Here is a 26228-nt window from a genome sequence, read left to right on the forward strand (position 1 = left end):
CAGATCTGCACCCGTCTGCGGGTCATCCACCCGGGGAGCCACTGGCGGAAATCCGTAACAGGCGGAACCTTCTGCCCAAAGCTGGGCTGACTCCACCGCCCACGGTATGAAAGGCAGACAGACCACCGTGTCCTCACGTGCTCCTGCTGTGGTGAACTTGCGCTGATACCGTCCTCGCAGTATTTATTACCGTCTGGCTGCAGGCTGTTTTGTCTGGCAATGGAATATCCCATTGAGAAATACATTATTTTCTAAAAATCAATGGCAACCGTTCGCATTTTTATTACTGAACCATACAGGTCAAACAGTCAGCTGCAACCAATCAAACCGATTCATCGGCCCGTTCGGAGAGCTTCTTATTCGGCCATCTGTAGGAAATCAGTTTAGATGCTTAAGGCTCAGTGGTGTAGCTTTAAAACATCATAACTCCTGTTCTCGCGAGAGAAAAAAAAGACGACAGCGAGACACTAGTTGTGTGCGTGGAAAGCAGGCACAGCACACGGATATAAGAGGCTGGCACTGTGAAATGACTGCATTGGGTATATGTGCCTATGTCACGAAAGAGAGGGAGCCAGAGAGAAGCTGGATGGAAAGAGACAGAGAGAGAGAGAGCCAGAGAGAAGCTGGATGGAAAGAGACAGAGAGAGAGAGAGAGAGAGAGAGAGACAGAGACAGAGACAGAGACAGAGACAGAGACAGAGAGGGAGCCAGAGAGAAGCTGAATGGAAAGAGACAGAGAGAGAGCGAGAGAGAGAGAGAAGCTGAATGGAAAGAGACAGAGAGACAGAGACAGAGACAGAGAGAGAGAGAGATGAGATGAACAAAAGAAAGGACAGAGACAGAGTCACGGAGAGGGCTGGCCATCTGAGACAGATAGAGGTGCAAATCCAGGGAAGAACATATATACACACATACCTAAGAGTCACAGAGAGAAAGAGTGGCACGGCCAGATACACAGACAGGGGTGGGGACCGACAGGAAGGGTAGAGAGACAGAGTAGAATGAAAGAGACAGGGTGAAAAAGGGCGAGCGAGGCTTGAAGAGTTAGGTAAGATAGTGAGAGGGTGCAAGTGACAGATGAAGAGGCAGAAGATGAAAAAGTCAACAAAAAAAAAAAACATAGAATGAAGTGGAAGGGTGCCAGGTTGAGGAAGCATACAAGTGTTTCACCCCTCTGAAGGGAAGGCGAGGCACACCTAAGATTACAAGATGGCCCCAAGTCTTTAGGACACAGGGTCCAGTCATGCGCCTTCCTTTCACAAACCATTGTTTTCAGGAGTGCTGGTCCAATTGGTTCTGCTGAAATGAAACAATATACTAGCTCCCAGAATGCATTACATTGTCAAAGAAAACCCTAGAACAAGACAGCAATAATGTCCCGTATGACACGAGGTTACCCTGTACCTTCATGCATACCAAGGACTGCGGGCAAGTAAAGAAAATGCTGTCACATGGTCCTGGTTCACTTAGAACAGCCCGGATAGTGTGAATTGTTGCCTAAAAGAACCCATAAAGCCTCGAAGTAAGTGCTCTTAAATACACAGGTCAGAAAACAGGTAGGCCGCATCGTGTCACAGCGACGTCCAGTAACAGGGTTCATGTATTCTCACCAGCTGACGCGCATGTTATGTCCTGTCAAAGCACATACCCCGTGGGCATGACCTAACAAGAAAGGATGGGATGTACCATTCTCACATAACTGACATTCTACGCACAGGCCTCAATATCCCCAAGGCGCATCTAGAGAGGGCCCTCACTGTACTGTACTGTTTGGGGTTTTCGAGGCAAAAGATCAGGCAAGGGCATAAATGTAAATGTACTGATAGCAAACCAGTGTTTCATGCTGGTATTTAGCCCATGTCGACGCACTCCTAATGTTGACAGATATGGGAACCTAAGCAAAGGGAGAAAAGGTAATGTGCCCAGGATCACACAAATGTGCAGAGTGGAGAAAGGTCATATAAGAACTCTCATCTCCTGTATCAAATGCAGGTCCGGGGACCCGAGCTCACCTCACTTATGAGATCCAAAAAGGCCAAAACAGCATCTGGTTTTGCTGATGTCCCTGGGCAGCGAGGGCATGTGCCTTGGAATTTAGGCCCAGATTCTTTTGGAGCAGCACCAAGACTGAATTAAATACAGCTGGTCATGTCCATAATGGCACCAATGAGCTATAAAAAGATGGAATGGAATGAAATTCCATCACAGTGATGATTAGAGGTGCAAACTGGACAGAGAAGTTCCACTCTGTGTGTGCGCCGCCTAGTGAGTCATCCCACTACAATCTATGTCCTTTTGCTATACATCGTACACAACTGTGGCGTATTAATACAAAAAAGTAGCGGTGTGCTGAGGCATAATGGTGAGTGCATGGCATCTAAGGCACTTTAATGATAATTGTGAGAATCTCTCAATGATTATTTTATTTGACACGGGTTTGTTCACAGAATAGGGCAAGAGTATCCAATGTAGCTCCAGGACTGGGCGGATGCCAGGTTGACAGGGTAATGTAAAGCAGTTCCTGTGAAACTTACTGTATGTAAAATGTTAACTTACGTGGATATCATGGAAGTCTGGCATGGCTACGGCCCTCTTGAAACTACCTTGAACTACAGACGCAGCTCTTGGCACAGAGAAACAGAGAGGGAAATTCCACACTAGAGTAGCCCCACCTAATTTTCCAGACTGTATTCTACGGAGGCAGACTAAGGACAGGCGAGCCTTTCTTGGCACGCATTTTAGCGGCTTAAGCTGGGGTCAGGTGGTAAAATGAGCGCATGGATAGTGTCAGAAGGGTGCCCTGTGATCTGATGATCTCGGGGTGCTTGTGCTCCAGTTCAGAGAGGACCTGGCCGGCAGTTCGGGCTGGACTGTTCCTATTGGAGCAGGGTCAAGGCTGGTTTGCATTATGGCTGGGCCAGTGCTTTAAATGGGACGGTAGTGCCCGGTACGGAGTACCGGCACTTTATTTTAAGAGGGAAAGGGTAGGCACGTCTCAAGAGAGACTGAATACTTTTAATTGAAGAGTACTGGCACTTCTCAGAAACAAGCAGAGTACCGGAACTTCTATTTCAAGCACTGGGCTGGGCCCAAACTGAGGTGAGCAAAAGAACGACGGACTGGGATGCGGCCCGAGTAATTGCAACTGACTGAGGTTAATTCAAGCATTCCATCCATTACTTATGGGCATACTTCAGTTATATGAGAGTCCAGCATTTGGTCATCATATGCGTGTTGTAAAATGTAAACATTAACGTGGGCCAATAAAGATTGTTGTGCATAATACAGAAGGCGCGTCGCCCACATTGTTGGATCTGTACAGATGTGCAATTGCAGGTGTTACAGTCCAGAATTATAGTAAACCAGGGAGAGGGCAGCGCGAATGGAACACTTTGTGTTACCTAACCGGGAAGCTGTTGTAGTAGTACATGAGCAGACTGTGCAGAGGTGCAGCATACACTGAAATTACAATCTCTTCTAAGCAATGACAATGGGGGAGGGGTGGGGGGAGTCCTGCAACCCAGCACATGGCTAAAGCTCATTAAACGGAACCACACTCCGTGCCTCGAAGGATGATCAGGCCAGGGGGCTAAGGTGAACTAGAAAACATGAAACGAACCTACGAAGCCCACAGATCCTTTGTAAGAGGCCGCTGGCAGCCCTCACAAAGTCAATCTTCCCTCCTGCGTGAGCGCCTCCAAAACGTTAAGCATCGGGGAGGAAAGAGCATCGAGCGAAAGAAAAGAGAACGTCTGCATCAAACTTGGAGAACTGCCAGAAAACAGAGGGTATGGCTGGGTGTAAAATACACTCGTCTTACACTGTAACAATGAGCTGTACGGTACTGTAATTTTGTAGTTTTTTGTAGTTTGTACTGCTCTTGGTAATACACTGGCGCAGTACAAACGCATAGCATGTTCCGTACAGCTCGCGCATTACACAGACTGTATTGCACAGTACTGTCTGTATTCTTTCCCTACGACGATTGAACTGTGCTGTATAACGCGGCACGTTTTGTAGTGTACTCGACTATGCTGTGTTACACTGCCTTGCACTGTGCTGGTTTACATTTTGCATAGCATGTATTGTAGTGTACCTTGTTGCACCAGGTGAACCAACCACCCCTAGGCCCTAGGCATGGCTAGTCACGCTCCTGCTCAGGGCCTCGCGGGTGATTTTGCGCTTTGCAGATCCACATAACACTACAGTGTATCCTACCGTGCTTTGTTCCATGCATTGAAATGTGCTCCGCTGCACTGTATTTAGGAAGTGCAAGGCATCGTAGCACTGTGGTATACATGCGTGCATTGCCTCGCGCTGCAGTACTCACCACTCTGCCGGAGAACCTCTCGATGGCCCGCTTCACCTTGCCGTAGGTGCCTTTGCCCAGCGTCTCCTGCAGCTCGTACCGGTGCTTCAGGTTGTGCTTGTGATGGTGTCTCTTCACCCCGTACTGCTTCTTCTGCTCCGGGGACACTGTCGAAACCGAGGGGTCCCCCATCACCCCCTCTGTTCCCTTCCCTTCGCTCCCCGGGCGATCACCCGGTACCTGGCCGGCCCCAGCCCCTCCTGCGTCCGCATCCATGCCTGGAGGAGGAGGGCGGCGAATGGACGGAGGGTCTGCGGCTGCCTGTCTGCTGCCCGAGCCCTGCTTCAGGCCGGGGACGGCGCGGCCCCCATGTTGCCCGGGCCCACGGAGCGGATACACATCTGGCGCCGCAGGTTCATGGCGCGCCGACGGCCCCCGGACTGCAGGGGGTGAACACACACCACAGGTCAGGAATGAAGAGCGTCCACCTCGGAGCAGAGGATCACACTAGGGACCATGCAGGCGCCGAGCTTCGGCCTCAGCAGCTGCAGGAGGGATGCGCGGAGAGGGCAGGAACCGTGCGCCTTTGGCTCAGGCAGAGGGTCCGCGCGTTCACAGCCCCCGTGCAATATATACGGATGCCCCCCTTTCCCAGGGGGCAGCAGCAGCTGGAGAGCACCCAGCGGCGTGTCACCCACAGCGAGAGGGGCGGGTGGCCGGGTCGCCCCTGCGCATGATGAGGCTCTCCGCTTGCGGGCTATATTTAGTAGGCCTGGCACCGCCGGGGGCCTGTTGCGGCAGGTCGGCCGCCTCGGGTCCCCCCAAGGTACAGCACGGAGTGTCCCCGCTGGGAGAGGAGAGACGCATCCCCGTCTGCACTGCACTCACTCTGCTGCTCCTCTGCCCCGGCCGTCTGAGGTGCCTGGTGTACTGTTACAAGAGCACATTCAGGCTCCCGGTGCCATGGTCCTTTCATTTCCTTCCTACGCTTTTTTTTTGGGAGGAGGGGAAAAGGGGGTGTTGGAACTTCGTGGCTAGCGGATTGCATGGAGGGCTCCTCCTAGGGGAGGGACACAACGTCGGCCCTCCCCTTTTCTCGATTGTGTGTGGGCCAGTGGGCGGGCATACAGCTGGCAGGGCAGCCCTCAGACACGCCCATAGGTTTTGTCAGGAAAAGGGTTGGGCGGCAGCCCACGGTTCCGAGACAAGCATGCACAGAAAAAGAAATGATTGCAGCCGCATAACATGGCAAGCGGCACGAGGAGGCGTAGACCGCAGGTCACCGGAGAGAAAACATTCCTAACACTAGTTCAAGGAAAGTAGAAAAAAAGATACAAGTCTGAAATTACTGCTTTGTCCTGAGCTTTAACTACCTGACAACAGACAGGGACTCCACTCGCGGATTTTTGCACGGGCTTCATGAAAACTGTCAGAACAAAGCTCGAGTGCAGCACGTGCTTCCAGGAAATAGGATCATTTTGAAATAACGTCTACTTTTGTAGACTATGATGCCAGAGATGTGAGTAAATAAAGGTCAATGGAATTGTGTGACAGTGGGACCCCAAATTAGCTCCTCGGTCCTCCTTCGATTTAATTCAGAACATTATATGAAAGTGCTGCCTCCATAGATACCAATCACCGCACAGCTGTTGAAACAAAAGGGCCTTCCACCCCATGGACGCCTTAAGGATATTGGGGGCCCTGGGCCAAACGTATTTTGGGGGCCCGTTAGGAACAGATTTAAATGTATGATCCAGTTACAGATCTTTCATTCCCTCTTTGGCCAAGTCGCTGACAGCGCACAAGCACACAGGTCCAAAATCAAAAGGTGTTTACATCTAATATTCAGGGATATTGATGTGGTTTTCAATATTGTAACAGCGCCAGCTCGCTAATATTACGGCAAATGATCTCTGTGCCCTCCTTCCATCTGAGGACCTATTCTGAGCTAAAAGAAACTTTTTTTAAGGACGTTGGATGAAACATAAACACAACATTGGTCTGAAAAATATCTGCAATAGACTCTCACACATTCCCCTCCTTAAAAATAAAATAAAGGAAAATGCTATTTACAACAATCTGTTTAAGAATTATTCAAGTTCATCAGGGCAAGACTCTCTCAGGGGCCCACTTTGCCCAAGCCTTAAAACGTCTCTGTTCCACCCATCTTCTTTCTTTTTAGGTCTCACCTGAGCTAGTGCATCTGCTGCCTATCAAGACTTTTAGTTAGTGGGCTTTAAAAAGCTCACCACACTCTGTTGCTTGTGGCCTAAAGCTAGCGGTTACGAGAGCCCCCATCTGCTTGTCGTGGCATTAAGCGCATCGCTCGCCACTCCCCAGACGTGCCCCTCTTTTTTTTTTTTTACTTTTAGCGCGAGGCGCGCACACGAACCATCGTGCCAGCTTTTGCAACAGCTGTATCTACCTCGTCATTTCTGATCTATTTCTGCCTCTGCCACAGACCGCCTTTCTTAACCCCTTCAGAGCTGATGACAAAGCCAGCACGTCATGGGCGTTACCTGCGCTACGCGGATGACGAGCTGGCTTTGTCACAAACCGCGCATTTTTCAAATTCCAGCGCACAGCGGGAAAACGCGGCAGCGCGGTAGCGGTTAATCAAATAAAAGCTGTGTGTTCTTCTCTCTTCAGCTGTTGAACTTCTCTTAGTGCCACCCCCCCTTTTTTTTTAACTTTTAGCGCAAGGCGCACACATGCACCATCATGCCAGCTTTTGCAACGGCTGTATCCACCCCGTCATTTTTTATCTATTTCCTGCCTCTGTGACAGACTGCCTTTCTTAATCAAATAATAGCTGTGTGTTCTATTAACTTCAGCTGTTATAATTGAACTTCTCTTAATGCCATAACCAACACAGTTTGTTCCAGTCCAAATGAAAGGTGATTTGAAAGCAATGTTCCTGGGCTTTTCTCTATTGAGGAGTGCCTCAAGAAATGTTTTCATCCTTTGCAGTCCAACCCCTTTCACCAGGCTTCTAATGTTAATAACGTATGACGCTATAATCTGGGAAAGAACAGTACACAAACGAAGCAGACCTGTTTAGACCAGTGGTTACTTTACCAGTAGCAATGATTAAACCCCAGGCTCCTATTAACTGTTTTAAAGCAAGCAACTATAAAGAAAATTACTAGCTTGCTTTCAAATGTTGTTTGACCCTTTTTGATTACTTTTGTTTTTGTTTTTCATCCTTCTAATTGGACTCAGTAGCTGAGAGGTAGCTTGAACAATTTAAGTGTATGATAGAAAATGTCGACTTTGACTGATTCCAAAGTTGTGAATTAAAATGAAAGCTATGATGACAGGATTGATGGAGCAAGGATTCGCACATGAAGCGACTTGCTTGTGTTCATGAACCTTGAATAACGTTAATAAAGTAACCAACATGTTTGTTTTACTAATTCTGCATATTTTACATCAACATTGGGTGTCCGAGTGAAGCTTGCTTATGCATTTACTAATCATAATACGCTTGCAATTAAGATGGCTGCTGCTACGTGAGGGTTTCTACTGCGCATGCTTCTGTCATACTCACGTGACATGACGCATTTTTTATTTTGGAGGGAATCTGCCGCTTCTGCGCACTAGTGTTAATATGGCTGCTCTATGTTCTCACATGCGAGACGCTTGCACTGCTGCTTTCGTCAAGCTGTTCGTTCTGCCTAACCCTAATGACATATAGTTAAAATTAAGATAATGGGTATAGAGTAGAAATACATGGTATACAGTGTATTAATTTATTCTGTGTTCTAAAACTATTTCTTTTCCATTACATGTCACACTTTGAAAAAAGGCCTGTGTTGTAACGCTGTACTCCATATTTGTTGAAACTGCGACTGCGCGAAAATCTCAAGTCTCTGGAACAGCGACCTTTGGACTATGGCCAAGGAACTGACTGACTAGAAGATGCTCATGGGAACATGGACTTGTGAACTCAAATTTATACAATGTTAAACAATATATTTGTCAATAGAACATCCATTGTTGGGTGGAATAAAACCTCATGAGAACCTGAATTTGATGGGCGGGAATGTACATTTAAATAAGAGATGGTAAAAGTCTCAAATTTGGTGTGGTGTGACGACCTCTCCCCCTCTTTTGTCCAATCGAAATTGGGGATCCTTACACTTGCAACATTGGGGGGTGGTACACTGACCTGGAAAATAGTATAACTAGCGTAGGTTTAGCTAGAGAAATTGTCCGACTTGTCCGAATAGCTGACCTGTCACTGAGCCAACGCACTCAATAGGTGATCGAGAACAGAGGTGCAGCGGAGCACTCTGTCAGAAGATTCGCTGACCCAATCGGGGTCCGGGAAGCTGAGGTGCTGACGGAGCACTTTGTCGGTGAAATCGATAACCCAATCGGGGTTCTGGCTGATTACTTGCAGAGAGGGAGTAGCGCAGGCGTTGCAACTGAACTGCGGGTGCTGGTCTTAACCTTTGGTGGTCCGGTCCTGATCCAAATGTTGTTTATCCTGTCCTGATTTTGATATGCACCTACTAGCCTACTGGCAACTGCAACTTTTGGGGTTTCTGTCCTTAACTGACCCGTGGCCAGGGTTGGTCTTCACTCCATTCTAGGTAAATATAAAGCTGTGTGGGTATCGTCATTATATTTCCATGAGTCCTTCTCTTTACCATCCCTAAATCGATAAAAGTTTTGATTGCATATGTTCTTTTTTGCTTACCCTTCCCTTTGCAATGATCAATTCGTCATTTAATTTAATAGTGTGTTCCATTTTCTTACCTTCCCTATAGTTATATGCTCCAATTATTTTCGTGATTGCATATTATGTTCCCTCTTCATACCCACCCTTTGATAATTGCTTAAAGTTGTGTTATATAGCATGTTCCTTCTTTTTACCACCCTTAGAAAAATTGTGTAAGTCTGTTTACATTTTAATAGCATGTTCCCTGTTCTTACCTTCCCTTTATATTGCTAAATGATTGGCATAATATATCTTTTGCATAGCTATACATTATTTCTGATTTTCGTTATTGAGAGTCTTATCGTGTTTAATCTATGGATCATGACCATTTACGAAGTTTAGATAAAGAGTTTAAAACTTTCCTGAGTCTGAGGTTATTATATGAGTGCATATGTTATTTGCTACCTAATTTAAACTAACTCCCTGATCCAATAGGTTACAGGTACCAGTGACAAGGATTGGTAAGTCAATGGTATAGGACCTAGTAGGTAAAATATCTGGTAGTTAGAGCATAGGTTACCTGATTTAAGAAATGTGTAATAGATTATGGACCCAGGTGAGTATGGTAAATTTATAGTCGGGTGACCTGTGCGCTCTATCAGTATATTTCTTTGGTAGCAGAGGAATGGTTAGGGTTTAGTTAAATAAAGGTAGTTAGTTTAACAGAGGGCGGTAGTAGTGTCCAAAAATTGGAAAAGTCAGCAACATTCAAAGAGAGACATATTTCATCATATCACTAATTAAATGCGTATTGTAAATAGACATAATCACAGTATGTAATGGGTGCTTAAGAAACTCAAAGTACCTACTACCTAAAGGTACTATGTTAGTGCACACAGATGTGTAACCAAAGACAATACTCAGAGGTGAGGTTCTAATTACAGCACTCCCAATAGTGTTTGGCTTATTTAAGTTTTTTTTGTGACCTTTGCACAAATAGACATTTGACAGTTGTCACTAGTTAAGTCCATAAAACAACATGGAAAGCATAGAGTATAAGGGTAAATAATCATCCACTATAGAGTCAAGAAAAAAGGTCCTCTTCATTTAGTGTTATTCTTCTTTATTCAGGGTTCATAAAAAACAAGTTTTTCCAGCATACATATCGCCAACACGTGTTTCGTCTCCCACAGAGACTTCATCAAGGCTGGAATAGTTAAATAATACATAGGTATTATAATCAGAACAGTCAACACATATTATATACAAACACTACAGATACATTATATACATATCATACAAAGTTATCCCAATATAGGAAAACATTATTTACATAATTACATTAAACAAGAGACATGAGACATACATACATTGCTTATCAGTATTTATAAAAATCATATGAAGAGCAGCATTATTCTAAATAAATAGGCGGTTATCCTATATATATATATATGAGAATCAAAATACACCCACCATGGATAATATTTGGAAGATGTATAATAATCTGTTCATAAGATGAGTACACAGCGTTGCGTGATAATGAAAGAATACCTAGAGGGACATGATATGGGAGTTAATGTCACACATACAAGTAATATACCAAGCTGTAATTTATTTTTATAGGAAAAATAAGTAAACAGATTATAATACATAGGAGCTGTTTACATATAAGAAATATAAAAGGGCTGTCAAAAGTTTCATAGATGTGAACCAATAAACACCTCATACTACAAGAGTATAGGTTTGTATAAGCATCCAGGAAGGACTCCACTATAAAATCCCCTGAATATATGAGCAGGTCCAAAAATACATGACGTGAACAGAAAAGGGGTTTGAAATGAAAAGAGGTTTGAATTGCAAGACCACCAACAGTTTATACACAGCGCATGTATGACCAAGCATGTTTTAGAAACAAAACAACTCACCCAAAACAATAATTGAAATGGATTTGTAACTGGATTCACTCGAATAAGAGCGTCAGCATAATCAGCTTAACAAACATATCATAACGATTGGGACGACGTAGTGTCTAAATTAGAAAAAGCAACAGTAAAATATAAGCATAATAATAATTAATACCTGTGGGAACATCAACTAGCAGACCCAAACAGCAAGTAGCAGAGGGCATGTAGTACTGACTAGCTATTAGAACAGAGTAGAATATATATCAAAGGAAGTGGCTACAAGCACCTTAAATATACATATGATCAAGTTGAGTTAGATGGTGATCTTTTTTTGAACCACAGAAGTAATAGTATTATTATACCAAATAAATGTAGGGGAAAAAAACACGAGCGCCATGTAACTAGTGAGAAAATCTCGAGGTTACAGACACAAATAACACAACAATAGAATAAAATAAAGGGCTCACCATAGACGAAAAATGAGTATCAAATATGCGTTGTCACCACTCCACAATTATCTAAAGGTTCCCATGAAGTGAGGCAGACAATATATTTAGATGAACTCGGCTCAAAGTTTAAAGCAAATCCATATTCACAACCCTGATAAGTTGTAATCTAAAAATAAAAGCGGAAAAAAAACAAAAAACGACCACGTAAGAAGCAAAATAGGCTCCCAGTAGAAACAGAGAAACATAATGAACATGATCTCAAAAGAATACCTTGAGAGTCATAAGTAGGAGGGGGTCAGGCAAATATTCAAATCCCCTATCTATGGCCTGATGGTCACCAACTAAGTGAATTAAATACCAAATGAGGATAAAGAGCAAAGTCAAAAAATGAAAGAAAGCGAAAAAAAGCGTAGTAAGCAGTCGCTATTTGTTAACCAAAGATTAGTGCACAGATGACTCACCTACCGGATAGCAGCAGCCTCACTGATACGTCTTGTCGCCCGCAATAGCAAACGTCGACTAAGTTTAGCAGGCATTTTATAAGCCGAAGAACATGTAGTGCGAGTAAAGGAACACCCGAATTCAGGTGTACACAAACCACACGGCCTCAAGAACATAGAGTCTGACAAAAGACTATGGAACAGTGGCGCGCGCTAGATGTAACTAATGTGGCAGCCATTTTGAAGTGTAGTCAAACAATATAGTAGATTGGAAAATATCTGAAAGATAAATAAATATAATTATAGAAAAGAGAGTAACTACGCTATAAACTAAAAAAGGTCAATAAAAATAAGTTAATGCATAAACATATTAATGTCATAATATTTACAGAAAACAAGAAAGATTTTATAAAGTGACAGTACAAAATCAATATAGTCAATAAACCCATGTAAATATAGCATGATAACATAAATAGGTAACAAAAAAGGTACCCGAAACAGATAATACTATTCAGTCATGGCAATCAGTCTTATACATTAATACTCAGTTAATGCGCAGGATATAGGTGAATGGAACAAAGTTTGACCGGCCAATCAAACATAGGATAGTCAACAGAGGTTAGTATGTACAGACAGATGTACACCAATTTGCATATATCAAGAACACAATCATATCTTTTGAAGACCTATAGACAGGAAATGATGGATAAATGAGACAGTATCTAGAGGGAACTGACTAATTTTATTCTTTAAGGAACACATGTAATTCACGGTCCGTGTTCAGTCCCCTGTCCACTGCTCTCAATTTAATTAGCCACTGTGATTCTATTTTTCTCAATGTGGCTACTCTATCCCCTCCTCTAGGAAAAGCTTTCACTTCAGCAATACCGTGGAACCTGATTGCCAATATTTCGGAGTCAGCGTGCATTGCATTATAGTGAACTGCTAATGGATAGCTTTTGTTACAGTTACGAATAGCTCTTATGTGTTCCTGTATTCTTTCCTTCAACGGTCTCGTGGTGCTTCCAACGTAGATTTGACCACATTTGCAAATTATACAGTAAATAACAAACTTCGTATTACAATTCATGAACTGATTGATATGGTGAGTTTGTTTAGTATTGTATTTGAAGGTCTTCTTTCTGTCATCAGCAAATTGGCATACACAACATTGAGTACACTTAAAAAAAACCTTGGGTTTGCTAGGAAACCATATGTTAGTAGTACTGGGTGTAACAACATTATTGACTATCGAGGGGCTTATGATGTTTCTAAGGGTTCTCCCCCTTCTATAGGTAATTTTGGGTTTGTGGGTCAGATATGGTTCCAAATCCGGATCCAATTTCAGGATTTTCCAGTGCTTATTTATAGTCCTGTAGACTTGATTGCTATGTGAGTTGTATTGGGTAATCAGGGGTATTTTCTCTTCTTGATCAGTATGTCTTTTTTTGCGTTTCAGAGTTTCTGATCTTTGAATCTTATTGATACGGTTGTGGGCTTTATTGAGTATCTTCTTGTCATAACCCCTTTTCTCAAAACGTTCTTTAAGTTTGGTTATTTCACATTGGAAATCATTCTCAGAACTACAGTTTCGACGTAACCGGGTCATTTCACCAAAGGGGATGGCAGTTTTTAGCGAAGTAGGGTGGGCACTACTAGCATGTAATACCGAATTACATGCGGTGATCTTTCTGAACAGTTTGCTCTCAAGTTTCCCATTGTTTACAAAGAGAGTGATGTCCAAAAAGTCTATGCTGTTTGCACTATATTGAGAGGTAAAACTCAAATTGTAAGTATTGCAGTTGATGTACGAGACAAATTCATTCAATGAGTTCTCATCCCCTCCCCAAATCAAAAAAATGTCATCGATAAAGCGACACCAGAGTATAATGTGATTGGTTAGCTCAGGTGGACCATTTTTCCATACATGGGATTCTTCAAAGAATCCCATGTAGATGTTGGCGAATGACGGTGAAAATTTAGCCCCCATTGTGATGTATTCCTATAGGTTCTGTATAGATCCCCCTATTCCTGACCCTATTCTGGTTAACAAATTAACTAGCAGCCATCCCATGATGCAGAAACCGTTATCTGATTAAGCCAGACCACGGCACAGGAGCGCGTTATCTGATTAGGTCATAACGCTTGCCATCTAATTAGACAAGCAATATTCCTCCAGCCCCTGATAAGGCATACGGAGTTCTCAAAACAAATCAAACCTATGACAACCTGGGAAAATCCCTGCGGCCATTGTTTTGATTTCTCAAAGAACTTCAGTAAAAGAATGTGCTAACGACCAGCTCGTATGACATCCTTATTGACGTATCTATGTTCATCCTTACGTCAATCTCGGCACCTTACAGGTATAAATATTACCGACATTGCCTTAAGCAAACACACGCGGTGGTGACGAGATCGGAGCAGCGAGACTTGCCGAAGCCCAGCAGAGAGCGAAGCCCACTGGCGCTGCCCCGCCTTCCTGACGCGCTGAGAACGAGACGCTGCCTTTCTCCTGCCGAGAAATCCAGCTCCGGCGCTTCCGAGCAGCCCCTGCAGGCAGCTTGGAATATCGAGACCACAGACGAGAGATACCATCCCTCAACCATCCTAGATCTCAGGTACAGAACTGAATAACCCCTTGCAGAGAATTCTTGAGTCAGTCACTTGGCAAAACAAACTTAACTCAAAACTGCTACTTTCTACTCCAGCCCACGTATTAGGCTTAGGTCAGGTACACCGGGGTAGGCGTGGTTAGAAGCACCAGTTGAGTACGATTAGTCGAATGTATATGTGTATGTACATATTTTATCCATTTTAAATAGCATATGGCTTAGAAACCATATCAATGCTTTTACAGTATTATTTCATAATTCTGCTTTTATTGTATGCACTTTACTTAACCATAAGTATTGCGATAATATCGATCCATTTCTCTTGTACGAGAAAAGAGACTGATCAATAAACAACATCTTTTATTGAACACGCCCGTCTCTTCCTTTTCTCTACAAACTGGTGAAACTGAGAATGCACGTACTTACTGCGTAAAATAAGTTGTCTTTTGTTTTCACATGACTCTAGAGATACACTCTTGATTAGGGGAGAGCAAAGTTGTCATGTTCTATGGTTGTCAGAAACTAAATCCCTTCTTGTCTATCCAGGGAGGTTCAATTCCTCCTTGCCTATTCGAGAAAGTTTCTAGTGAACTCTGAGCTAGCTGGCAAACCCAAAACTTTAAGTCTAATATCGACAGTAGAAGACCTAGTTAACGTCTGGTCTAGGTCTATACTATTGGAGGTATTATTCCAATGCGCAGAGCCTATTGGGATAATAGGAACTACACTACATGGCGCCCAACGTTTGGAAAGGCGATAAAACTAACGCAAGACTTTAGAGTAACTCAGTCGTGCTCTTTCACTCAGACCCTTTTTTCCCATAATACTCCAAAGACGTCTGGAGTGGGTGAGAGGTAAAATCCGCCAAACCTCGCAGGAGGGAACTCCTATGTATGGTTTTTGGTTCAATCAACGTTGAAGGATACACTGTTCCAAAATATTGTGCATCTAATCTTTGTTTCCATAGAAACCTGATCTGCAAACAAACAGAATAACCTTCCTGACAGTAAAATGTCAGAAAGTGATGATGAAAGAGAGAGAGTTAGATTAGCAGCTGAACTAATAGAAGCTGATAATCCTATGCAAGAAGCAGACCCGGATATAATACTCATCCCGGTCAACATAAGAAAATCTGTAACTTTAAAACTTATAGAAAATGGACTGACACCAAGAGGTGGTACGGTCATATTCGTAATTGAGGCACACGAATATCGGCAGACAGAGGTATTCTATTCATGGATAAACTTTCCAGCAGCTAATGCTGTAACAAAGGTCTTCCACTATTACAAAACAGAGGAACCTCCTGATGAGTACATTCCTTTTGAGGAAGTGGAAGTACCACTCAAATTCCAAGAGCACCTGCTCTTGTTTAATGGCGCCCTAAAACATAATAATCACATCACCAGGCTCGGTCCACTAGGTAGACCAGGAGCAACGTGGCTGGTCCTAGCCGGATACACACCACATCCAGACATCGAAAGAATGTCTGCAGCAGACCTTTTAGTACAACTAAAACAATTAATTAAAATATATAGACAATTAGTCCAATATGTAATGCGGACTTCAACTGTCCAACCAGTAATTAAAATTCCACAGCTGACCCCTCATCAGGGGAACACAAATAAAATTATACCACAGAACATACAGTCCTGCCTAGGTAAAGTACCAGCTAAACGGGAACAAATACCATTCTGGTTAGCACAAAAAATCACCCAAATAGAGGCGGTATTCCCAGATACCACTGTTAAAGGTTAGACCGAAAATGTCAACATTATCGGCACCATCTTGCTCTCCCTGGGCCCATTCGTGCGCATAAGCGGCAGCCATTTTGTACACCATGGCCTCCCTGCCCCGTGCCGATAGCCAAGCGTCTCTCTCACTCTCGACCTCGCAGGCGACCCCTCGCGCGCTGACAACCCCCCCCCTTTCCACTCTCACACGTCTTGGGTCATAAACCCCTCTTCAGCGCGGCTCTGCCTCGGAACCCCACCCTGCTCCCAGCGCGACACTTCCCTTCATTCCTTTCATGGTCCCAGGCCCTTTTGATGCAAACCCCTTTTCCTGTATGCCCGTTTGTCCTCCCCGTTCCCAGGCCGACACCTAGCCCTGCCGATACTGTTTATTGCCCCTCCCCGTACAGTAGAAAGCTTCCCTTATCAAAGGACCCCCGGGTTGATCAGAACCCTCACCCTATGAGATCCGACCAAACCCCCACATTCCATGAATCGGCGGAATGTCCAGCTGCGCGGTAATCATCACCTGTTGTGACCGGGGTGGGGACTTCAACTGTAAATGTGTGTGGGAACGGGTATGAAGGGGAGATTCGGAGGATATCCCTCCATACATCAAAGCATTGCCAAGGATGTGTTGTATGTAATAAAGCAATAAACTTATGTATAAGAGACCAGGCCTCAGAGATGCGGGCAGAGCACCTCGTGACGATACTTGCTGTCCGAACCGATGTGTTCTCCTCCGGAGAAATGCTGAATAAAACCCTTGTTTCCTGCCTTCCAGTCTCCAGCGCCTGCCTCTTCATTTGATTATTTTCTTGTGGGTTTAAGAGGCGACACCGCCGGGCAATACTTAAGGACCTTTTTATTCTGGCTGGTAGCTCTATGGTGACCTTTAGCAATTGGCGTCCCAAACGTGGGGCCCATCAGCGACTCGTGGATCCAGTGGGAGAGGTCCTGACGACAGAGTGAACGACTGCAACGATCGGGAGCGCGCCTGTCCGATAGACCCTCGTCTGACAGCCGATCATCCGAACTTCACTGGTTCCGAACAGACCTCTCTCGAGTGATCTACGGTCCTGACTGGGAACCATCAGGAGTGCCGTGAGGAATACGAGGAAAAGAGGACGATCAGGCGCTGGATTCGGAAGACAAGAAACTGTCCATGCGGTCCGTGTAAGGTCGTGTAAACACGACGAATTGCGAAATGATTATTTGAATTGTCCAGAAAATACTAGTATTACTCTTTGTTAACTTATTTGGAGATCCTCTGTCTGCAAACGGAGAAACAACAGGCTCTCCCTTTTCAAACAGTGGAGGATAGGTAATACAACTGTCGTGTCTATCCTTCTCCCCCACTGATCAATTACTTGAAACTGAACTATTGTTCACAAACTGTTTTCTGGAGATTCTCTGTCTGCAAACAGGGAAGAGCCCCTCTCCCCCCTTTTTACAGATAGTGAAAGGGTAGGTAACGCAGAGCTTTGCGAGCCTACTTATTCTTCCCACTGAATTGTTTTTTTATTTTTATTGGTCCATGAGGTATTCACTGCTTGCAAACAACGTAGAATAGAAATATTCTGTCTAGTCTTTGCACACAGTGATAAGATAGGCAGTGCTGACTTTTTGTCCCTCATTACGAGCCGTCATGTCTGTCTTCTCCCCACTGATCGGTAGCCTGTTTAGCCCGGACCGCTTATTAGAGATGAACCATCCGGCTCCACCGGAAGGCACCCCTAATAAGGACATGTTCATGAAGCATGGATTGATCGCTATAGCCTATAACAAACTGTGGCATAAATATACGAAAAAGAATGAAGGAAGTCAGTGGCCACTGATAGGATCCTTCGATGATGACAAAATAAACGCGCTAGAAACAGCCCTAGGTAAAAATAAGACAACGCCCGCTATGCTTGATAGTTTCGGCATGTGGCGCAAAGAAACTGAACAACATAAAAGGAAAATTGAGAGTAGGTTGGAAAAAGAGCTGCGAAAAGCAGCCCACCTAGCTGCTCAGAAGCTAGAAGGAGAGATAAAGGAAAGGGAGAAAGCCAAACAGAAACTAGAAATGGAAACATCAAGCCAGTGCCCGGTTAGAACACCCTCCATGCTCTACCCTGATTTATCCTCGAGACAAAAGCGAGCGAGCGATGATTTGCTGTTAGGCCCCCCGACCATCTACATGCCTCCTCCATATGCCCCTTCCCAACCCTTAGCACAACACCCACCACCCCCGGGTGCAAATGAGGGTAGTGCCACAGCATCGGCCCCCATGGTCTCTATGTCGGCCGAACCTCTTGTACCAAATACTCTGCAAACGGCAACGTTGGGCGACCCTGAGACCCGAGGGACCGGTTCCGCCAGAATGAGCAGACTAAGCAAAGATGAGCGAACAGGGATCGACAAGATAGTAAGGACACTGGTAGAAAGGAAGGAAGGTGAAGAGTACATCACGGATATGTTTAAATCATATACAGGGAGTCACAGACGACACTTTACTGTACGACTGTGTTACCATGTCTTGAATGCATACGAGGACCGATATCGAGACCAAGGTCCCGAGAGCCTAACGACTCTGTACCGGAAGGTCGATATCGGGGATGAGGGCGAGTGTGATGTGACGGATCTCCTTACGCGTACGCTTGAGGTTTTCCGCCACCTCACGGAACGAGAATCGGGAGCTAAACCCACGACATCCGTGGCGACCGAACCACAAACTGAGCCACCTAGCGCCATGATGCCAATACGAGAGGCTGCCCCTTACTGGGTGCCTCCACGAGGTGCAGGGACTCACGATGATGCAAACCACCAAGATGCAAAAGGAAGGGTAGTGTACAACTGGGTCTACCAGCCATGGGACCGACAAGAGATTCTGACATTCCGGAAATCTCTACCCGACCTGCGTAAAAACCCCACTGCCTTCTATACTGAATTAGGTGCAGCCCTAGGTTCAACGATTATGACCCTGGCTGACATCGACTTGTTTTTCGGGTTATGTCTACCAGCTGATGTGTGGAAGCAAATCCGGAAAGTCGACCACCATGAGCTGCTCGGACATACCTGGACACAATTCGAGGAAATTGACAAACAACGAGGACCGGGACAGAAGCCTTTGAAATCCATTTTAGACCTCCCAGATAAAATCGTACAAAAATTGAAAACCCTGATTCCAGAAAAGAAAGTGGACTGGTCGATAGTAACGGCCTGTCGCCAGAAACCCCAGGAGGATGTATCGGAATACTTCTCTCGGTTCGAAACAGTGTTCTCCGATTACAGCGGCCAGGACATGACCACTGCAACCGGACACCATCTGTTCGTCCAAAATTATGTTAAGGGTCTGTCGTCCGAGGTCTCCCAGAAACTGCAGGCTAGCGAGAGTAGTTGGGCAGCCTCCAAACCTACGGCTATCCTCCAGATGGCCCAATATTATGAACATCAGAAAAATGAAAACGATAGGGCAACCGAGAGGAAGAAGAAGGATTTGAAGGAGAGGGTGATGATAGCCCAGCTGCAAGGGGTGACTATAGGACGAGACCAATACCGGGGAAACTATCAGACGAATGCCCCTAAGTCCCAAGACCGTACTTCAACTCCCCACAGTGGACGTACAGACATTAGAGAGGACCAGTGTGCTTTCTGTAAAGGGACTGGCCATTGGAAATCCCAGTGCCCGGTTCTTCTAGACATGATCAGAAACAAAGACCCCAAGGACATAGCAAATGGGCCGAGAAATAAGGGACAACAGCGAGGGCCCTCAAATGACACGACTAACGACAGATCAGGTAGATCAAATGCATTCGATCGACCCAGACAGAACCAATACCAGCAATCTGACTATGATGACACCCACCACTTTGCATAGGACTGCCAAGGGCAAGGGAGGGATCCAGTCGAGCTCTATGTTGACCAGCAAGGCCCTTACGTCACTGCTAAGGTCCTGGGTACCACGTCACCATTTCTGGTAGACACTGGCGCAACACGTAGTGCGTTATCTAAATGACTGATTCCGGGGGCACCCTTGTCTGGCTCACTTATAACATCGACAGGTTTCGATGGAACGCCCTCCACTAACCCTTTGTCCGCCCCGATCCTCTTTGACATAGAAAACAACACCACTGACACCACGTTTTTGCTTTCCTCCAATAGCCCTGACGCCATTATGGGGCTTGACCTATTGAAACACTTCCGAGCGACGATTAGATGTTCTCAAGACGGAGTTCGAGTTTTTCTTTACGACAACCCTGTCCTGCTTAGACATTGCCCTCCCCGACGCATGTTTTCCATCACCGACACTGACACATCCCTGCTTGACACTCTACCTCCATATCTATGGGCCAAGACGGATTCGGACGTAGGGCGCATGTTAATCGACCCAGTGCACATTACTGTCCGACCAGACGCAACTCTCCCAAAACTTCCACAATATCGGATATCGCCCGAGGGCGAGAAGGCATTGGTAAAAATTATTCAGTCGCTAGTCGACGCTGCAGTAGTGGAGGAAGTAGTTAGCAACGTTTGCAACAGCCCTATCCTGCCCATTATCAAGAAACAGGGAGAGGGAGATGAGAAAGCATACCGTTTTATCATCGACCTTCGAGAGATCAACAAAGTGGTGGTACCCCAGTACCCTGTGGTCTCGGACATCACCACCATCCTGACTTTGATTCCTTCTACTGCCACCACCTTCACTGTCATTGACCTCAAAAATGCATTCTTTTCCATCCCCATCCATCCAGACAGCCGATACCTCTTCGGCTTCACCCTAAAAAACCGCTCATATAGGTTCTGCCGAGCACCCCAGGGCTACACAGAAAGCCCTAGCATTTACAGCCAGGCCCTCAAGAGACAACTAGATCAAGTCCAGTTACCCGACGGAGTGGTGTTAGTGCAATATGTCGACGACATCCTCTTAGCAGCCGACACCACTCCATTAGCAGTCACAGCCTCCATTCAACTCCTGCACTTCCTTGCGGAAAATGGCCACAAGGTCTCCAAGAAGAAGCTGCAATTCTGCCAACCCCAGGTCACTTACCTAGGCCACCTTTTGTCCAAAGAAGGAAGAGAACTCACCCCTGATCGAATCCAAACCATTCTAGATACCCCTGTCCCTAAGACCCAGAAGCAGGTCCGCTCCCTATTAGGCCTCACCTCCTTCTGCCGACAGTGGTTACCAAACTTTAGCCTCGTTGTGAAACCACTGCTTTCTCTGCTAGGTAAAGACGTCCCTTTCCCACTCCCTTGGACCTCTGAGTGTCAAACCTCCTTCACGGAACTACGAGATGCCCTCTGTTCGGCCCCCGTCCTAGGTACCCCTGATTACAAAAAGCCCTTCTCCCTTTACACACACGAAAGGGAGGGGTGCGCTTTATCTGTCCTGACCAAGGCCATCGGCCCTAAGCAACGACCGTGCGCTTACTTCTCCGCCACTCTTGACCCTGTAGCCAGAGCCTTGCCTGCCTGCCTTCGAGCCGTAGCTGCTGCTGCGATCTCTATCCGACAGAGTGAGGGGATCGTACTCTCGAGTTCCCTCACGGTACTGGTACCCCATGCAGTTGACACCCTCCTGAACCAAACCAAGACGCAACATCTGACGAGTGCACAACTGACTGGATACTAACTGACCTTGCTCGCACCCCATATCACCCTGAAAAGATGCACCACACTGAACCCGGCAACTCTGTTACCCTTGCCAGAGAACGATCCCAACGTGCACCCTGCACATGACTGCGTGACTCTTACAGACGAACAGACTAGAAGTAGGGTTGACCTCAGAGACACGGCTTTCCCTGACCCTGACGGAGAGCTGTGGGTGGACGGTTCTTGCATCAAACTCCCCGATGGCACCACTTCCGCTGCCTATGCAGTCACCACGGCCCGAACTGTAGTTGAGACAGCCCGTATCACGCAACGATCTGCCCAGGCAGCGGAACTGATTGCCCTGACCCGAGCCTGCATCCTGGCAACAGGAACTACAGCAAACATTTACACCGACAGCCAGTATGCCTTTGGGGTGGTTCACCATTTTGGGCTCCTTTGGAGGGAAAGGGGATTCTTGACCTCACATGGCACCCCCATTTTGCACGGGGATCTAGTCTCCGCCTTGATCGAGGCCGTCCTTCTCCCCAACAAGCTTGCAGTCATCAAATGCCAGGCACACAAAAAGGTGACAGACATCATTGGACAGGGAAATGCGCTAGCCGACGTCACTGCCCGAACAACAGCTGAAAATAGGACGACAACACATATGTACGTGACCAGGTCACAAGCAGAAAAATGGACTGACGCTAGAGACACTATTAGAGACATTCAAACGGCTAGCTCACAACACGAGTTGACTGAATGGGCACAGGTGGGATTAAAAGACGATGAAGGCAGCTGGCGGACAAGGGACACAAACAAATGGTTGCTACCTGATTCATACCTGATTCCCATACTGGCTATGGCACACTCCCCTGCCCACATAGGATCCGCCCCCATGATCGAACTTGTCTCCAGAGTTTGGCACAATGATAAAATCACAGATTCCGCCAAACGTCTGGTCCAACAATGCTTGATATGCCTGCAACACAACCCCGGGAAAGGAACTGTAGTGCCCCGGGGAGGATTTGGGGTCCCAAACCACCCATTTGAGGTCCTGCAAATGGACTACATCCAGCTAGATAGGTGCCAAGGCCTGAAATACGTGCTTGTCGTGGTGTGCGCCTTTAGCAAATGGGTGGAAGCATACCCAACCCGTGACAACACTGCTATGGCCACTGCAAAGGTACTATTAAAGGAGTTTTTCCCCCGTTACGGCCTTTGTCGTATTTTATGGAGCGATAATGGCCCCCACTTCATAGCCGAAGTCATCCAGTTCATCTTAAAGGGGTTGGGCATCAGGCAGAAATTTCATGCAGTCTTTCACCCCCAGTCCGCTGGACTCGTTGAGCGACACAATGCCACACTAAAGCTTAAGCTGGCCAAAATAGTAGCTACGACAGGTCTGAAATGGCCAGATGCCCTCCCCCTAGCATTGCTATCGATGCGTTCCACCCCCACCAGACATCACTTAACCCCTTATGAAGTTGTTTTCGGCCGACCCATGAGTATCTGGTCTGCACCAAAGCCAACTTCCATTCATGACGTCCCGGACGTCCTAATGTCTGATTATCTGTATAAATTGACTGAAACTCTGTCTGTCATTCATCAGCAGGTGCAGCAGGCCATCCCCGATGCTTCCAGGGGTCCGGGTCACGCCATCCAACCCGGGGATTTCGTGCTGATCCGAAATTTTCAGCGGACGAAAAGTTTGGAACCCCGGTGGACGGGCCCCTGGCAAGTGTTAATCACCACCCGGACGGCTCTTCGCGTGGAGGGGAAAAGGCATTGGCTGCACGCGCACCACTGTAAGAAGGTCTCCCCGACCCTGGCCACGGCGAAAAACATCGGCGACCAAGAAGAGCTCCTGAACAAGGACCGACCGTCACTAACCTGCTATCCTGATACCGAAACACTCGAACTTTCCAAATTCTCCGATCCCACTGTGCCATCCAGAGAAGGGTATTTCCTGCGTCGAAAGGAGGGAGCTTTGGCTAAGTAGACCACGAACTAAGTTGAATCTCAAAACGGTGACCCAAAGCAATCAAGGGTTGCCTGGAGAGAGGCTAAACTAAGTCTGTGGTTCTGCCCACTACCGAGCACCTTGAAAATGAAGATGATGGAAGCGCCAGATAAGAAGATGATGGAAGCGCCAAATAAGAAGATGATGGGGACAACAGGAAATACCCACTACAGAAACCCAAGAACAGACAGACTCCACAGTTCGAAGACAATTGCACTCTTCATCGCAATCCTTTTTTGCTTTCTCCTCATGACCACACTCTGGATTGTGGAAGAACATTCACCTGCTCATGAGACACTCCTGACCACTGCTCAGCCTATCACCACGAAGGAACATTATCTGATTTCGCTCTCTCCCCAACTCAGAGAGAGGCGAAAGGAGTTTTGGAATAACTCTTTCGTACAGCTCCTTCACCAGCACAATCTCGCCTCCAATGCCACCAACTGTTGGATCTGTGGGTTGCTACCCCACGCCACTGGGCACTCGATACCATTCATCCCCTCACCCTTCTCGGCTCATGGCTCCTGCCTTGCTTGGCTGATCCTCCTGCAAGAAAGCTACAAGGACAATGCCACCTCCAGCAAAACCGCAACGCATTTCTCCCACGGGGTCCGGCGAAACAAAACAAAGACACACTTCTGCCCGCAGACCTCCAACGACTCCGTCCACATGGATATCCCTGCTAAAGAACGAATTGAAATGCAGGTATTCAACAATCCAACCAGACCCACCTTCTCCTACCTGACTGTGGCCCTGTCAGTCATCAACATCACAGGCCACATGTGCATAGAAGGACATGGGACACAGCTGGCCTATGTTTAGGGATTCAATGTCTGCCACCCCTGTGTTCATTATGTGCGAACTGTATTTGTCCTAAGGTCGTGGACGTTGGAAACGAACGCATGGGGGCATTATATGATGCCGAGGTTGGGAATTTGACGAAGATTGACATTGAGTAGGCAAGTTGGCTAGATATGTTGAAAAGGGAGGACTGTTAAAGGTTAGACCGAAAATGTCAACATTATCGGCACCATCTTGCTCTCCCTGGGCCCATTCGTGCGCATAAGCGGCAGCCATTTTGTACACCATGGCCTCCCTGCCCCGTGCCGATAGCCAAGCGTCTCTCTCACTCTCGACCTCGCAGGCGACCCCTCGCGCGCTGACAACCCCCCCCCTTTCCACTCTCACACGTCTTGGGTCATAAACCCCTCTTCAGCGCGGCTCTGCCTCGGAACCCCACCCTGCTCCCAGCGCGACACTTCCCTTCATTCCTTTCATGGTCCCAGGCCCTTTTGATGCAAACCCCTTTTCCTGTATGCCCGTTTGTCCTCCCCGTTCCCAGGCCGACACCTAGCCCTGCCGATACTGTTTATTGCCCCTCCCCGTACAGTAGAAAGCTTCCCTTATCAAAGGACCCCCGGGTTGATCAAAGCCCTCACCCTATGAGATCCGACCAAACCCCCACATTCCATGAATCGGCGGAATGTCCAGCTGCGCGGTAATCATCACCTGTTGTGACCGGGGTGGGGACTTCAACTGTAAATGTGTGTGGGAACGGGTATGAAGGGGAGATTCGGAGGATATCCCTCCGTACATCAAAGCATTGCCAAGGATGTGTTGTATGTAATAAAGCAATAAACTTATGTATAAGAGACCAGGCCTCAGAGATGCGGGCAGAGCACCTCGTGACGATACTTGCTGTCCGAACCGATGTGTTCTCCTCCGGAGAAATGCTGAATAAAACCCTTGTTTCCTGCCTTCCAGTCTCCAGCGCCTGCCTCTTCATTTGATTATTTTCTTGTGGGTTTAAGAGGCGACACCGCCGGGCAATACTTAAGGACCTTTTTATTCTGGCTGGTAGCTCTATGGTGACCTTTAGCACCACCCCGGTAGAAAAACACAGGATTCTGACTATCTGTCTTCCAATGGGAATCGCACCACACGTGGAGGACTGTGACACTTGGGGTACAGTCTTTGCTTCCATTTACACAAAAACACATGGAGTTCCATCCATGTCAGTAATACCAGATGTGCTAAAACAAATTCAAGACGAATACGGTCCAGAACCCGCTTTAACTCTCGGTATAAAATTACTAAAAGACTTCAAGCAGGTCTCGACAATATTACTAGCCAACATAAAAGGAGAAGCAGCGAATGTGGCGATCCGTCAGAGGTTAAAAGAGACAGATATAGCAGACCAACTAGCTGAAATTGCCAGAATTATAGAAAAATCCTATGAAGAACTAGGTAGAGATAGTTTGGGTGGAATACCAGTGAAGCCCCAACTAATTGAAAGTCCTGAAAAAGTATTTATTAAAAATAATCTAAACAATCAAAAGAAGAACTGGGATGGAAACAAACAATCCAATCCAAAAGAAAAAAGATTCCAGTCCAGAGGAAGGTCTCCTCGGCGGAGAGAAAGATCTCCGGACCAAGGACCCAAGTCTCCCCAAAGGGAGCCCTCTGTGAAAAGATACAACCTTAGAAATAGGGATAACATAAAGAAACCTGATAGATA

The 26228-nt window shown here is 46.3% G+C and overlaps 1 protein-coding gene across 1 annotated transcript in view; it reads right to left on the reverse strand.

The window, feature by feature from the left end:
• Positions 1-5304, reverse strand: part of NUAK1 (NUAK family kinase 1) — a 148478-nt gene extending 143174 nt beyond the window's left edge. The window contains exon 1 of the mRNA XM_078677967.1: positions 4331-5304. Coding sequence (XP_078534093.1) covers positions 4331-4585 — 255 coding nt within the window. The 5' untranslated portion in view covers positions 4586-5304. The remainder of the gene's footprint in view (positions 1-4330) is intronic.
• Positions 5305-26228: the final 20924 nt, after the last annotated feature.

The sequence above is a fragment of the Lissotriton helveticus genome, chromosome 1_1, assembly GCF_964261635.1.
Source record: "Lissotriton helveticus chromosome 1_1, aLisHel1.1, whole genome shotgun sequence".
Lineage (NCBI taxonomy): Eukaryota > Metazoa > Chordata > Amphibia > Caudata > Salamandridae > Lissotriton > Lissotriton helveticus.